The 16,084-nt window shown below is 37.8% G+C and overlaps 1 protein-coding gene across 4 annotated transcripts in view; it reads right to left on the reverse strand.

Moving 5' to 3' along the window:
• The window catches only part of C16H11orf49 (chromosome 16 C11orf49 homolog), a 210,775-nt gene that overhangs the window by 116,842 nt on the left and 77,849 nt on the right, over window positions 1–16,084 (reverse strand). For all 4 annotated transcript variants that reach the window (XM_006042412.4, XM_006042411.4, XM_006042413.4 and 1 more), the window contains one exon: window positions 5,666–5,796. In XM_006042412.4, the coding sequence (XP_006042474.1) occupies window positions 5,666–5,796 (131 nt within the window). The remainder of the gene's footprint in view (window positions 1–5,665; window positions 5,797–16,084) is intronic.

Here is a 16,084-nt window from a genome sequence, read left to right on the forward strand (position 1 = left end):
TAAGTTATGTCTTTCGCAACTCCAGGGACTGCAGCCCACCATACATAATTTTTTTTAGTGAATAAATACACCTAGACAATGAAGACAAAACCTCAGCAAATCCAGAGTAAAACCTAAAAGGTGAAAGGGAAAATAAAAGGAAAGGAAAAAAGGAGGGGAGTGATAAAATTGGAAATATTTCAGCTTCTGGCATTCATTTTCGACTCTTCTCTCCCATATGCTACACTCACAATAAATCTGCAAGTCCTGTCAAACCAACTCCTTAAATAACTTTTCATCCCCACAGCCACTTCCTGTTTGATTACAATTGTCTCCTGTCTGGTCTCTGGCTTCAGTCTTACTATCCACCTTCCATTCTGTTTTCCATGCTTGTGCCTGTGTCAGAAGTGAAAATATCACACAAATCGGTAGAGTGCTACCATGTTTAGGAGAAAGCATGAAGTTCAGAGGACACAGAGCCCTTTGATACTGGGGGAGGCACATGTTCAGTCAGTCTAACAGCTGTTAAGAATGTGGCCTTGGTGAATGAAATTAGGCCAGTGGCAGCAACACGGCTGGACCCAGAGATTATCATAGTGTGGGAAGTCCGTCAGAAAAGGGAAAAACAAATACCATATGATATCACTTATATGTGCAATCTCAAATCTGACACAAACGAACTTATGTATGAAACAGACTCACAGACACAGAAAACAAACTTCTGATTACCAAAGGGGAAAGGGAGGGGGGAGGGATAAATTAGAAGTTTGGGATTAGCAGATATAAACAACCTTACAAAAAACAGATGAACAAGATCCTATTGTATAGAACAGGGAACTATATTCAATATCTTATAATAAAGATAAAATAAACATAATGGAAAACAGTATGTATATATGTATACCTGAATCACTTTGCTGTACATCAGAAATTAAGGCAACATTGTAAATCAACTACAATTCAATAAAAAAAAAAATGTGGCCTTTGTGAAGACTGAAGTTTGAATATGAGCTGTGCTACTTACAAACCGTATAGCCTGTGCAAGTCACTTAACTTCTCTTAGTTTCTTTAGGAGAAACGGGATAATAATCACACCAACTCAAGTTTGTCGTGTGAATGAAATAAATGAATACGTGAGCAGAATTTCTGTTCAGTGGCTGGCACAATAAGCATTCAGCATCATTTTCTGTTGCCACATAGTACTTCTTACCACTTCCCAAAGGAACCATGGTGTTTCATGTTATATTTTCAAAACTGCGAGAGTTTTCTGTTTAAAATGTACTCCTTTGCTCAATAGCCTTCTACTAGTCCAAGATCCAGCCTCATTCTCTTTACAGCTTCTCCAGCGTCCGCAGGAAGGACTATTTCTCTCCTGTGCGGTCACTGACTCTTATACAGACTTCAATGATCACTTACGCTGCATGGAGACTACTTCTAGGCTGCCCTGTTTCTTCTCCCTGAACGCGAGCTCCTTGAGGGCAAGCATTATCATTTACTTATCTGTATTTCCAGCATCTTACACACCCTCCAGTAGAGAACACCTTTACATTAAAAACACAATACTGTCTCTAGTCAGTTTTCTCTGGCTTCTCTGGCATTCCTTGATCACACACTTTTAGGTGTGTGACCTAGACCAGTTATTTAAATTTCAAAAATCTCAGCTTCGTTTTCTGTGCAGAGGAGATAATGAAAGTATCTACTTAATACATAGGATTAAAAAATGAGATAATCTACGTAATAAATATTAACTGTTGTTATTATCAATATTTTTATTTCTGATACTATATTTTATATGTCTAGAAATTCCATTTAGATCTTCCTAATATCTTTCATTTATCTCCTAGTCATATTCATGTTTTCCTTTACATACTTGAGTACATCTGTACGACTTAACTGTTTAACGGTCCTAGGTAGCTAGTCCCCCATCTCTGTCATTTCTGAGTCTGTGTTTCTACTGATTTGTTTTTTCTCCCCGTTATGCGTCATATCTTCCTGCTTCCTGTACTTTCTAGTTGGATGCCAGACTTTGTGAATTTTATGTTGTAGAGTGCTGGATTTTGTTGAATTCCTTTAAGGAGTATTGAATTTTGTTTTGGTGTGCAGTTACTTGCAGATCAGCCCGATGCTTACTTAAGTGGCTGAGGACTCAATCCAATGCCCTGTGTGGTTTGAGGTTTCTCCACTCCAACTGGTAGAAGTGTGAACTAGCCCTGTGAACATGCCAGGAATCGTCTTGCCTACTGTTTTCCGGTCGGTCTTTTTCCAACCCACACATGTGCACAGTTTGTAGCCAAAGACTTGAATACCTCCTTGCATCTTTGGAGCTAAGTGAGCAACATACTCCTCTCTAGTACTTGGCCCTGCAAATGCTGGCCACCGCGGCCTCCCTAAACCCCAGCCCTCGTCTCCTCAACTCAGTAAGACCCTCGTGATCTCCCTGTACTGTCACTTGGCAACTGCCTCTCAGAGACCACAGTTCCACATTGATTGTTGGTCCAGTGTCTGAAACAGTTGTTACAGACATTTTGTCTGATTTTCTAGTTGTTTATAGCAGGAGGACACTTCCTGTAGCATCATTATTTTATTAAAGAAAACATATATATTCCTTGGTAAAATCACAAAGCTCAAAACTAAATTCTCATAAACTGTGAAAATCAACTGTGGACATAAGCTCTTTGAGCCAATATCCCTAAACAGAAGTAAAGATTTACTTCAGGGGAATTTCAGTCTTTGCCAGACGTGGAAAATTTAGATTAATCTTTCTGTATTGAAAGAAATACCAAAGTGAGAAGTCAAATTTTGAAGGCTCATTACATTTGAGTAGATCTTTTTGCTTCCCAGAGTCTAAAGTTGTCTAGATAGCAAGAGATTCACTACAGTTTTCATGAGGTTATTTGACTTCCAAACCTAGGGAGATGAGCGCCATTCGGGACTCAGTCATGCAGGAATGCCACTGCAGCTCCGTGCTTGCTAAAACCCGGGATGAAACTTTCCTTGCCAGAAGGGGTCAGGTCCTTACTTTTCTACAGGTGGCTTCACTTTTAGATATGTTAGGCTGGAACTCTGCGCTTCTCTTGCTACCTCCCAGAAGAGTTAGTTTCCTCTCAATGATGCTCAAATATGTACATGATGTTCTAAGGAAGTCATCTGCAGGAGAACAATATAATAGCAGCTCCATTGAGTAGGCGTCTGGTACTTGGCATTCTAATTGAAAAAATGGGGCTTAATAAATACTTTCCTTTGGAACCATGCCTCTGAGTGTTTTTGCTCATTCTGGATGAAAACTGGGGACTGACACATTCTGGGACAGAATGATGTTCTACAGTTTCCTGGAAGAAACTGAGAATATATTAAAACTATTTAACCAAAGACCTGAGGGTCACCTAGACATAAATGCTGTCTTTGGTGTTTAAGAAATCAGAGACTAATTAAGAAGCATGACAATAGATATCCAGCATAAAATCTAGGTCCTTTTGGTAGCACAGGAGAAATAAGGAGAATCTGGGGTTGCTTCTTTTCAGCAGCTGAATGAATCATTCCTTGATGCTGCTGCTGCTGCTAAGTTGCTTCAGTTGTGTCCGACTCTGTGCGACCCCATAGACGGCAGCCCACCAGGCTCCTCTGTCCCTGGGATTCTCTAGGGAAGGATACTGGAGTGGGTTGCCATTTCCTTCTCCAATGCATGAAAGTGAAAAGTGAAAGTGAAGTTGCTCAGTCGTGTCCGACTCTTAGCGACCTCATGGACTGTAGCCCACCAGGCTCCTCCGTCCATGGGATTTTCCAGGCAAGAGTACTGGAGTGGGGTGCCATTTCCTTCTCCAAATTTCTTGGTGGTTCTGTGGTAAGCTAATCGGCCTGCAATACAGGAGACTTGGGTTTGATCCCTGGGTCGAGAAGATTCCCCTGGAGGAGGGAATGGCAACCCACTCCAGTATTCTTGCCCGGAGAATCCCACGGACAGAGGAGCCTGGTGGGCTACAGTCTCTGGGGTCCCAAAGAGTTGGACATGACTGAAGCAACTGAGCATGCACGCACACAAAAAAGATAAAGAAAAGGACACCTGCGTATAGTCCACTGCTCCATGGATCCATAAATCATGAGAAGAATTAAGGATATCCGAGGACTGTTTTCCATAGTTATCTTCATGTGCTATTTCACAGAAACCAACTCTAGCTATATGCACCATTCTTCAATATAGTGAGTATTCAATATATATTTGCTGACTGGTTAAGGGACAGAGAAGGAATTAGGAAAGATAGGTTCTGGAAAGATAGGAAAGATGAAATAGTACAAAATTCACTGATACACTCATAGCTCCCAGCTTATGTGGAGATCAATGAGATAGTGTTTCCGATCTAGTTCACTTAAAATTTCGTTCACATTGATTTTTGCCAGCTGGTCATTTGTAAGGAAGACGATGCTATTCTCAGTACACTGGCACGAGAGTGTAACCGAGATGGATGATCTCTAGAGTTACATGTCAATAGCAGAAATAGAGGTCCCCTGGTGGCTTAGACGGTAAAGCATCTGTCTATCAATGCGGGAGACCTGGGTTCGATCCCTGGGTTGGGAAGATTCCCTGGAGAAGGAAATGGCAACCCACTCTAGTACTCTTGCCTAGAAAATCCCATGGACGGAGAAGCCTGGTGCAGGCTACTGTCCATGGGGTCGCAAAGAGTACCAGTAGAAATAGAGTACCAGTAAATCTGAGTTCTATTTCTATCTTTGCTACTGTGAAATCATTTTGCAAGTTATACAATTTTGCACTTTATATAATGGGGACAATAATATCTACCTTATCTATTTCTTAGGATAGTGAAATGATCTAATAAGAAAACAGGCAGAAAGAGTTTTAGCAAAAAAGTTTCAGTGTCTATATATAAAATAGCAATAACATCAATTAGATCGGGGTAGGAAATCTTGCAAATTCAGTAAAAGCAGGGAGCATACCTATTCACTTACTATAACCCCAGAGCCAGGCACATGGCAAGTTTACCAGAAATACTTGTTGAATGAATGAGGAAATCGTTTTGGCCTTCCTCTCTACTTTAAGTTACCATTCCTATAGAAACTGTCTTAAAGGCATTCAATACTTATTTGGAAAAGCACATAATATGAAAACAGGAATAAAAACAAGTCCTTGAAAACAGATGTGAACAGAGGTTTTGATATAGTCTAGGTCTGAAAAGTTTGGAGTAATTAAATCTATTTTAGTCGTCTAAATGTAAGAATCTAATCTAGTGTCATTTTTTAAAAAGAAGCTCTCACTAAGGGTCTTTCACACTTCACCTCACCAAAGTAAGGTCTCAATCAATATAAGGCATTTTCAATCAGCATTTTTCTTAATATTTTCCTTGGGTTATAATCAGAAAGATGCAGAACTAACATGCAAATTGATCTTAAGTTTAATTTGTTGTAAAATAGGAATTATAGTATCGACCAGAGAGAGACGCGGTGAAGATTAAATGAATCACTGCACATAAAGCTACCCTTGGACCTTAACAAGTATCGGCAGTGATGGTGATGGTATTACTGATGGCAGTGTCTCTGGTACAGACAGATAGCTCCTTAAAAGTAACGCGTTCCAAGAGCCTTGAAGCGCATGCACTAAAACCATATTTATGCTGAGCAAGAAGAAGTTTAGAGGGAAGGAAGGAAGGCTAGGAAAGAATTCGGGAAGACTTACCGCCATTTTTGCCTACGGTTCGGAAGCATCTCCAGAAGGCGCGTAGGAATGATGCCCTGTTGTGAGGGGTGGCTTGGATGAAGCTGAATTCCCGGAAAAGAATATGAGTTCCCTGACATACACTGTTAAAACTGCAAAGAGAAAAAGCAAGAAAGCATCACTGGATGGATAGTTACAGAAGACTGGAATTAGAATAAAAAGTCAAGAATATATAGAACGACTGCCCAGAGAAAAATCTTTTCTCCAACAAAACTCTGTACTACAGATTAGACCAAGTCGCTCTATGAGGAATTCTCTTCACATAACTATATCTCTTTGGAAACTCTTGGAGTCCAATTCCTCTGAATGCCACCTCGTGTGTGCGTGTGTGTGTGTGTGCGCACACTAAGGAAGCTTTAATCAGTTGTTGGAACATCTCATATAGAGGGACATCTTTGTCTTTAGCTCAATGATAAACTGGCACTCATATCCTCGTGGAGAATACTTCTCCTTCTACCCCATTTGAAATTATGTTTCCTTAAAGACATTCTTTTTATCTTCTCTCTGGCCTCTATCTGGAGAAGGAAATGGCAATCCACTCCAGTATTCTTGCCTGAGAAATCCCATGGACAGAGAAGCCTGGCGGGTTACAGCCTATGGGGTTGCAAAGAGTGGGACACGACTGAGTGGCTAAACAATTGACCTATATTAGGTGCCTTAAGAACAACGTGGCTTATGGAAACACAACTGGATTGTCTGTTCCAATTTGGGGGTGGCGTTGTATACCTCTCTGACAATCACCTTAGAGGAAAGTCCACATGCCAAAGATATAAAAGGTTCCAGACAGACACTAAAGGCAAATAAGGAAAACAAGGGTAGAAAGTGGCCCCTGAATGGGAGTAAGAAGCAAAGCCCCAGGGCCCGAGTGAGTCATTGTTTAAGCTGGGCCGGGGAAGGGGAAAAAATACACTCCATTGCCTTCGGGTTCTTCTGCCAAAGAAATAAAGACTGCAGAGCCTGGAGTAATCTAAAAATGGAAAATCCACCAAAGAATAGGCAATTATCCAGTAATCATCACTACCAAAGACAGACTTCTGGTTCCAGAAAACTCCTAAAGTCCCTGACAAATAAATCATGAGTGGAAAATATGTTAATCTTTGTAGAGAAGCAGACATTAAACTGAAGATGGCAAGCAATAGAGGGATAGTGGTAATTCCAAATGCCACTTTTCATTTGTTTATTTAAAGGGGGAAAATATTCTGAGTCTCCGAACTGAACAGGAAAAAAATGTCAGGAGTCATCTAATCCATTTTCCTTTTCCCTGACCAAGTTTAGAGGGAAGTGTCTAATCTGTCTTTAACATGGAGCATATTATCACTTGGGATAAAATTAGCCTCTTTCTGTTAATATGAACAACACTGTATGAAAAAGAAAATTACATGCCCTTCTTTCCCTATGGAAAATGAGCCTAGAAATCTTACTTCTAAGATACTGTGAGGAAGTATGAGGACAACATCTTCAGAAGAGAGATTTTTACAAAGCGATGCAAGTGTTCACCTAATTACGCAGTTTGCAGTGCTGTTGTCTTGAGTAAAGGAAAATGAAAAATAAAGCAAATGAGCTGTTACAGGTAAATGGAGTAGGCCACATTTCCAGCAAATGAAGTCTAGCAAACGATAACATTTTAGCCTAAATTTATGAAGCTACCCAGCAAAGGATTAGTCCCAAAGTATACTGCACACCCCTCAAGGGAAACAAGCTGGTGTCTAAGTCATGGTCTAGGATAAAATGGAACTAATACTAGTGAAATTCTATTCTTCGTGTAGCTTTTAAAAAAATAGCTTTTTTAAAACTAGGGAGTAATTTACGCATTGAAGAATCTAGCTGAGCCTCATTTACAGATGAATACAAATATACACAAGAATTTATAAAATAGGAATTTTATACAACAGGGCAAGTCAGATAATATTGAATATAAAAAGATTTAGAATTGTGTTTACACTACCATCTTTAGATAACTCATAGCAATAAAACTCACATTTCATTAAAAATAAAAATAAGCAGGAATTAGCGTGGCAGCTGATCAGTATGGAGATCAAAATCACTACCTAAGGAGTTAATAGACAACCTTAACACAGCCAGTGAAATTCTTTTAGATAAGATGGCTGTAAAGAAAAAGCAGAAAACACAATTACTCCAAACTTCACTGTTTTTCTTCAACCTGAAATATCTTTTTCCTACCACCCCCACCTCTTAAATTCTATCCAATCTTCTAGGACCATCTCAAATACCATGTGTATGAAGTCTTTTCCTGATTCCACCACCACAGCCAATTCCCATCATATATCACTTACAACTCTCTTGATGATACTCACAATTTGCTGCCTTGTTTTAAAGTGACTGGATTTATTTTCTCTATTAGATTCTATACAGTAATCAATTAGTTTGTACTCATCTTTGTCTCCATTACATTACCTAACATGTAGTAGATACCGCTTAAGAAAGATAAGAAATAGATGAATGATACCAGGAAGAAAGTATCAGGATTTATGTTTGTAGCCAGCCATACTAGTGATACTGAAAGTCAACATTCTACGATCTTTTTAAAAGTCCAGGACTTTGGTCTGATATTAGTGTTGTAATTCTGCAATATTAGCATTTTTTTCTGATTGGTATTTGCCTGGCATATTTTTTCCATGCTCTCTGGCATATTTTTTTCCATGCTCTTAATTTCAATCTTTTTGCTAATTTTAAAAAGGTAAATACTCTTCTGAGTAGTAAATAGTTGGATCTTGTTTTTTTACCACACAGAGTCGGACACAACTGAAGCGACTTAGCAGCAGCAGGGGGGAGAAGGGTAGAGGGAGGGGTAAAATAAATGGATAGGATTCAGATGTATAACTACAAGGTATAAAGTAAATAAGTTACAAGGATGCAATGTACAGCACAGGGAATATAGCCAATATTTTATAATAACTTTGTATGAAGTATACTCTATAAAAATATTGAATTATTATGCTGTACATCTGAAACTAACATAATATTGTAGGTCACCTATACTTTAATAAAAATTAATAAATAAATGAAATTGGATCACAAATTTTGAAAAAAAAAAAGTCCTCAAGCTTACCTGTAAAACCAAACATAAAAGTTCCTAAAAATATCTTAAAAGGGCATGCAAAAGTATACCAGATGCCTGCCTCAAATGGAGTTCTCCAAAACCATTATTTAAACTTCATTCAGTAAATTCTTTCATTTTCTTTAAGTTTTTAGTTTTATTCCCTTGAGATTTCATTTATTTTTCTACTCTGAAACAATTTCAAATTTACAGAAAAGTGACAAGAATAGCACAGGAGATTCTTGAATATCCCTCACCTTGATCACCTGGATGTGAATATTTTACTATATTTGCTTTCACTACAACATCCTTCCTCTCAGTCTCTCTCTATCACACCCATACATACATGTATAAATATGTAGATATATGTATTTCACAACTGTTCAAGAGTAACTTGTGGACATGATGCTCCTTTACCCCTAAACACATTATGTATTTCCTAAAAAATAAGTAGTTTTCTTTATGTAACAATAGTACAATGAACAATACAATATCATTGATATAACACCTTATTTTATATAATAAAATTGATATAATACTTTTATCTAATCTACAGACCTTATTAAGTTTTCACCAACTGTTTCAATAATGTCTCCTTTACAGGAAAAGAGAATTCAAGACAAAACATTGCCTTCAGTTGTCATGACTTTTTAGTCTCCTTTAATCGGAAACAGTTCCTGGGTCTTTGTATTTCATGACTCTGACATTTTAAGAGTACAGATTTTACTCCAGTTTGGGTTTGTCTAATGTTTCCTCACTATTAGGTTCAGGTTATACTCTTTTGGCAGGATTATCACGGAAGTGATGCTGAGTTTTCCTAGCGCATCATATCAAGAGGCACTTGCTGTGGATTAATCTAATTACTGGTGATATTAACTTAGATTATTTAGGTAAAGCAGTGTCTGCCAGGTTCACCCACTGTAGAGTGGTGAACTCATCCTTTGTAATGAGTAAGTATCTTGTGGGAAATATACTGTTACTCTTCAAACCTTCATTTATGACTTTCAGCATCTAATGATAATTCTTGCCAGAAGCAATAAAAATTATGATGCTTTTGCTGAATGGTGATTTTCTGCCTAATTACATCATTTCATCTACATTTACAAGTTTGTTTTCTATAATAAAGAATAGGTACAAGTTTGTTTTCTATAATAAAGAATAGGTAGATGTATATATTTTTATTTCCTGTTCTTTCTTATGCTAAAGTTAGCATAATACAGGTGTTCTTTGGTCCAGTTCATAGGCGTATCTGATGATTTCTTTTTAAGATGTCATGAATAAAAAGTTCAGGAACTCTCTGGATCTTTGTGAATAATTTTTAATCCTAAAAGGTATAAATACATTTATTAAAATGAAATTGTCTGAGAACAAATGTCTCAAATTGATTTTAACAAGAAAATAAGTTAATTAAATTTCAGTTTTACCATTTTATTTGCTTACTATTTAATTAATTCTAGAGTATCATATCAAAAAAATATAGCAGAAGCTGTTTAAAATTAATGACCTTTATAACCAGACATTTGTAAGCATGTTAAATAGTTTTGATACAATTTCATTTTCTCATTTAATAACAAAGGTTGTTTACATAGAAAAAAGTCAACAGACTTCTATTAAGTGGTATCTGTTTTCTCCAGAAAAACTAAAGAAGTTCTAAGGATTCATTTATGATATCAATTTCACATAAATATCTTAATTTTGAATATTAAAAAGCAAAAGGTTAGAACTGATTTAAGTTACTTTGGTTAAGTAGTCAGTAACTGAAGGACTGCCAAAGAAAGAATTAAATATAAATGTAATCATAGTAGATTTATATACATAGCCATTCACATTCTATATAGAGAAATAGCAAAGAGCAAAAGGACCAAATTAAAATATTCCAGCTCATGTTCAATGTGCCAAGAGGCAAAAGTTCAAAGCTCCTACAATACTTCATATCTTCCAGATACTCTTTGCTCTTCCTCATAATGAAAACAGCCAATGAATCTTGACCTACACAGTTAAATTGGATTGCAACAGTTCCTTCTTCTTAAGCCACTTATCTCCTTTTTTTTTCTCTAAAATCAGTCTAGCTCATTAGAGTATATGATCTTCTGTTAGAATTGGAACTGCCTTTTGCTGTTTCGAGATGAGTTTTATTTGCAAGAAATCCTAAACAGATCTATCAAAGAAGCAATCTATGAGAACAGATCACACCCCATTATGCAGAACAAACTGGCCACACCAAGGTGATAAATATATAGGGTGTAGATCAACCTCTGAAAAATAAATAAGATCAGAAATCCAAAATACTTTAGAAAGAATCATGATTTAAGTAACCCTTTACTGTTTCTGGAAGCAGAAGGAAAAAAGATATTCCCTATAGAGGGAATAGAAAAGAAACCTTTTGTGGCATATTTCCCACTATCAAATTGGCAAGACTAACAGACTGGAGTTTTGTTCTGCAAAAAGTCGCCAAACCCTAAAGATATATTCCTGTGGCATGATTTGGTCCCCTGAACTAACTATGCCTGTATTTGTTCTTTCCCGCCTTATGAAATTCAGATGAAGCCTAAAGCCCTTAAATGTTTTCTTTCCATTGCTTTTCTGCTATAGAGTTCTGCAAGGCCAACTTGATGAGGGAAGTCAGTGAAGCATGTCAGTTTGGCCTATGTTGCAGTTTAGACAACACACTTGAGCAGAAGTTGTCTCACACCAATTTCTTTCGCATAGTGCTACAAAGAAATTTCTGCACAAAAGTTTACTGCAGAATATCTAAAAACTTCTAACTCTCTCCTGGGCTGTTATAACCTATTGTTCAATATACAATATACTCACAACAGGAAACAAATCAATGAACAACATGATTCTGTGTCCAAAGGGAAATCCAACCAAGTCTTTACTGTACAGTACGTGTGGAATAGGTTCTGCCCATAGATACGCATCAGGTGAGCTGGCTGCAGGGTCTCTTCTCTGTTGGGCAGGAAGATGTGAGTGTCAGCAGTACAGAAAATGGAAATCTGCCATGCTGCAGGCGGCTGTCCACCATCCTCTTCATCTTCTCATTCTCAGCTAAATTAGGAGTAGAGTATCTGAGATCACTGGCTTCTAAACAAACAAAAAAATCTCCAGTTGACGAAGAAATTCAACAGGGACTAATCGATCTTCAGTCACTGACTAGGGACAGGTGAACCAACCTGTGAGACCCGAGCTGCCCTTGTGGTGGATGAGAGCAGTAATCTCTGCAAGAGCGGAACCACTGAACTGGAAGCTTATCAGTTCACTCTGAAGACAGCACTGGCATTTCATACCAGCATTCTATTTTTTCCCCTGCCTGACTGAGTAATCCTCAGTAGCAGAGTTAGTTTTCAGATCATGATATCAGTGAGATCACATCGAACTGCATTATGAAGAGAAAAACTCATGAGACGGACTCGTAGACCCCGAGAGCTGTGAAAAGTTTTGCAATGGGAGGCATAAGTAGTGCCGAGTTTTCTTTCCTCCCTTACTTCATCAAGTGCTCTTCTGTCACCAAACTGCAGAAAGAATCTACTTCAAGCCATGGATTGTGCCACCCTGGGCATCTGATGCCAAGGGGAAAGGAGAGTGTTTCTACATAGGGTGATCACTGAGCAAATTCTCACATGCTGCTTCTCAGAAAGTAAACCGCTCTCCACTGGATCTTTGTTTCTAATTCAGTAAGGACCCCCTGCCAGAGTTAAAAAAAAATGTTGCAAACTCCCTTTTCAAGTATTCCAACTTCAAAACTTATTGCTGAAGGCCTGGTATGTTACAATAAACTCCCAACTGCATATAAACTCCTTACTCACTTGCATTAATGGAGAAGTAAGATGATTCATTAACATCTGTTACTGTCTGTAGTTGTAAGTATTAAGGAACATTACTTTTAAAAATGGTTGTTTACTTCATGCCAGTAGAAACAGGCAAATACCTGTAACTCAGGATGGGAAATCAATGCACAGAGCACCAGGAGACAATTACTAAATACATACTCTTTATGGCATGTTAGAAATTTAAATTATAAAAAGACAATGTAGCAATTTAGAAAATGCTTTTCATATACGATAAAAAACAGGAAATAAAATTGTGAGTACTTTATATTTTAGCTACATTACAGTAGGTCTACAATAAGGAGAATGATTTAAAAAAATTAAAAGACAACTGTATTTACTCATTGTATTAGGGTTGTTGACTTCTAATTGATTTCTGTCTGTCTTCCATATATTCTGCAAGTAATGTAGTACAGACATTTTTTAACAAGAGTTACCACAGATCTCTAGTTTTCTTTATTCCTACTTGGTCTCTAAATAGAGTTCTTGATAACAGAACTTCCAGGAGCTTGTCTAACTTCACTTGAAATTCAGAGTAATTTTGTTTTGATGATTTCTCTGGGGAAATGTCTCCTACCTGTCCAGACATTTTCTGGACAAAGCATGCTCCTCTTTAGAAAGCGGCAATATTTCTGTTGTGTCTTACCTCGTGCTACATGTTGTATCTCACATACTTTCTTATGTGGTCGCTAAACCTGTTATCTGTTGTTTCTTTCTCTTTGGCTCTATCTTTAAGCCTCTGTATCTCTTTTATCAACAGGCTCATCCCATCTGTACTACTTTTTTTGCTCAGTCATGTCTGACTCTTTGCGACCCCATGGACTGCAGCCCACCAGGCTCCTCCATCCATGGGATTCTCCAGGCAAGAAGACTGGAGTGGGGTGCCATTCCCTTCTCCAGGGGATCTTCCCGACCCAGGTCTCCTGCATTGCAGGCAGATTCTTTACCATCTAAGTCGCCAGGGGAAGCCCTTTTTTCTGCTACTGAAGTTAAATTTAGTGCCTCAGGTAGGGCTCTCCTTAGTCACCCTCAACACATCCTGCCATTCCCTTCTCACAGTGTGTTTACTCTCTGCCTCCGGACCTCAAAACAGCTTTCATCTGTTTTACTGCCAGATCGCAAATCATTTCTCATCTAATTTCTGTCAGTTTTCTTCTTTAGCTTTTTCAACTCAATACTAACTTACCTTTCAGGTTTTCTCCACCCGTTGCAAGTCTGAGCTTTGAATCAATACAACAGTAGATGACATTTTAAGGAATATTCTATTTCCCGCCTACCACGATAAGGTTTTTTTCTTTATCATCTTTTTATTCTCATTAAGATCTGAAGACCCAACACTACTTTTATGGGTCCCTTAAATGTTAAAAATACTTTCCTCCACCCCATTCAACAGCTGGAGGCATTACATTTATCAACTCTCTCGGTTCAAAGCCAGCAAGTAATTCTCAAACCATCATCCTTTGTTCTTGTTCAAGATGATATGAATTAAGCTGGGGGAAAAAAAAAAAAGCTTCATACAAATGCTTTAGTCATAGGACAAAGTCTTCTTGGATTTGATCATAATTCAAAATGAAAATAAAGTTGAAGGGGAGTTGTGGCGCAGGGTTTGCTCTGTTAGAATCACGTACATCAGACTTGCAGCTGCTGATTCCATTTTCTTCGGGCTTATCATCTCGTCTCATCACGTCTTGTGCTACATTACTACCACTATTTCCAGAGTTATCTCCTTTGTGTTATTTCTTGTTTTATCTCCAAAGTTGGTCTTACTTTTTAGAAAATAAATGCAGTTTCTTTTGGTATGTATACTTATCTTTAAAAGCTGCTAGTTGACTCATTTATACTTTTAAAATACTCATTTTCCTGACTTTTGGTAAAAGTTATTTTGTGTTCTTTCACCTTTCCAAATTCAAGTCCATTCTTTTTAAATTTTTTGCATTAGCTGGGAACTCCTAAAATAAGAGAGCTCTAGGCATACATAATTAAAGCAGTCTTAATGATTCAGTGGTCTATGATGGAAAGAAGTCCGTTTCTTCCTGATACCTTTATAAATATCCCTTCAAATTTTCTTATTAACTTATCAGATTCCAATATCACTTTGATTTACTTTATTTCCAACAGAGAATTTTATTTCTAAAGATACACGAGGAAAGAACTCGAGATAGTAGGTTGGGTCTTACACAAAGCTTTGTAAACACATGAGAATCTAATGTGTCATTTAGTTAAAAACCTCAGAGAAAAGGGTACCACAAAGTCTCTGATGATCCTGGGAGAGTTACTTCAGGAAATCTTAAAGGAAGAACGTAAAAATTTAACTGGTAAAGACTCCGCCTGCAATGTGGGAGACCTGGGTTCAATCCCTGGGCTGGGAAGATCCCCTGGAGAAGGGAAAGGCTCCCCACTCCAGTATTCTGGCCTGGAGAATCCCATGGACTGTATAGTGCATGGGTTTGCAAAGAGTCGGATATGACTGAACGACTTTCACTTTCATTTTCCCATTCCCCAGACACCTGTTTGTCAGGCTCAGTCTTGAATTCATTCTCATTAAACTTTCTCTGTGATACAAACCTTCTTAATATTGATTTATTTTAGAACACTACCATTCTCTAATTCTTTACTTGGTATCATTTAACCAGTTACCAATCTTCTAAAACACAAAGGACATTTTTCAATATTTTTTTGTGATTGAAAATCACAAAGCAGTTATAGATGACAGAACTTAATGGAAATCTATACTGAAACTCACTTTTCCTGCCAAACCTTTAAAGATTCATTTAAGTAAGAAATTCTTTTTCTTTTTTTGAAAAAGAGGGACACAAACAATACCTTGAACATAAACTTGTACCTTAGGAAGTACGATATTGGCAGAATTACTATATATTCCAGCAATTTCACTTCCAGCTTTATTGTCAAAAAAAAAAAAAGAAAGCAGTACTCAGATATTTGTACGCCCGTGTTCATGGCAGTATTATTCACAATAGCCAAAAAGTGGAAGTAACCCAAGGGTCCATCGACTAGTGAATGGATAAACAAAATGTGGCATTGGCATACAATGAAACATTATTTAGCCTCAAAAAGGAGGAGATTCTGATACAAGCTACAACGTGGATGAACCTTGAGGACAGTAAGCTAAATAAAGTAAGCCAGTCACAAAAAGACCGCCATTGTACAACTCTACTTATATGCAGTACCTTTTGTTGTTTAGTTGCTACGCCTGCCTGATTCTTTTGTGACCCCAGGCACTGTAGCTTTCCGGGCTCCTTTGTTCATGAGATTTTCCAGGTAAGGATACTGGAGTGGGTTGCCATTTCCTTCCCCAGGGATGCAGTATCTAGAGCAGTCATATTCATAGAGCCAGAAAGCAGAATGGTGGTTATCGGGGAATAGGGGAGGAGGAAATGGGGAATTAGTGTTCAATGGCTAGAGTTTCGGTTTGGGAAGGTGAAAAAGTTCTGGAGGTGGATGGCGGTGATGGCTGCAAAATAATGTGAATGTGCT

The sequence above is a fragment of the Bubalus bubalis genome, chromosome 16, assembly GCF_019923935.1.
Source record: "Bubalus bubalis isolate 160015118507 breed Murrah chromosome 16, NDDB_SH_1, whole genome shotgun sequence".
Lineage (NCBI taxonomy): Eukaryota > Metazoa > Chordata > Mammalia > Artiodactyla > Bovidae > Bubalus > Bubalus bubalis.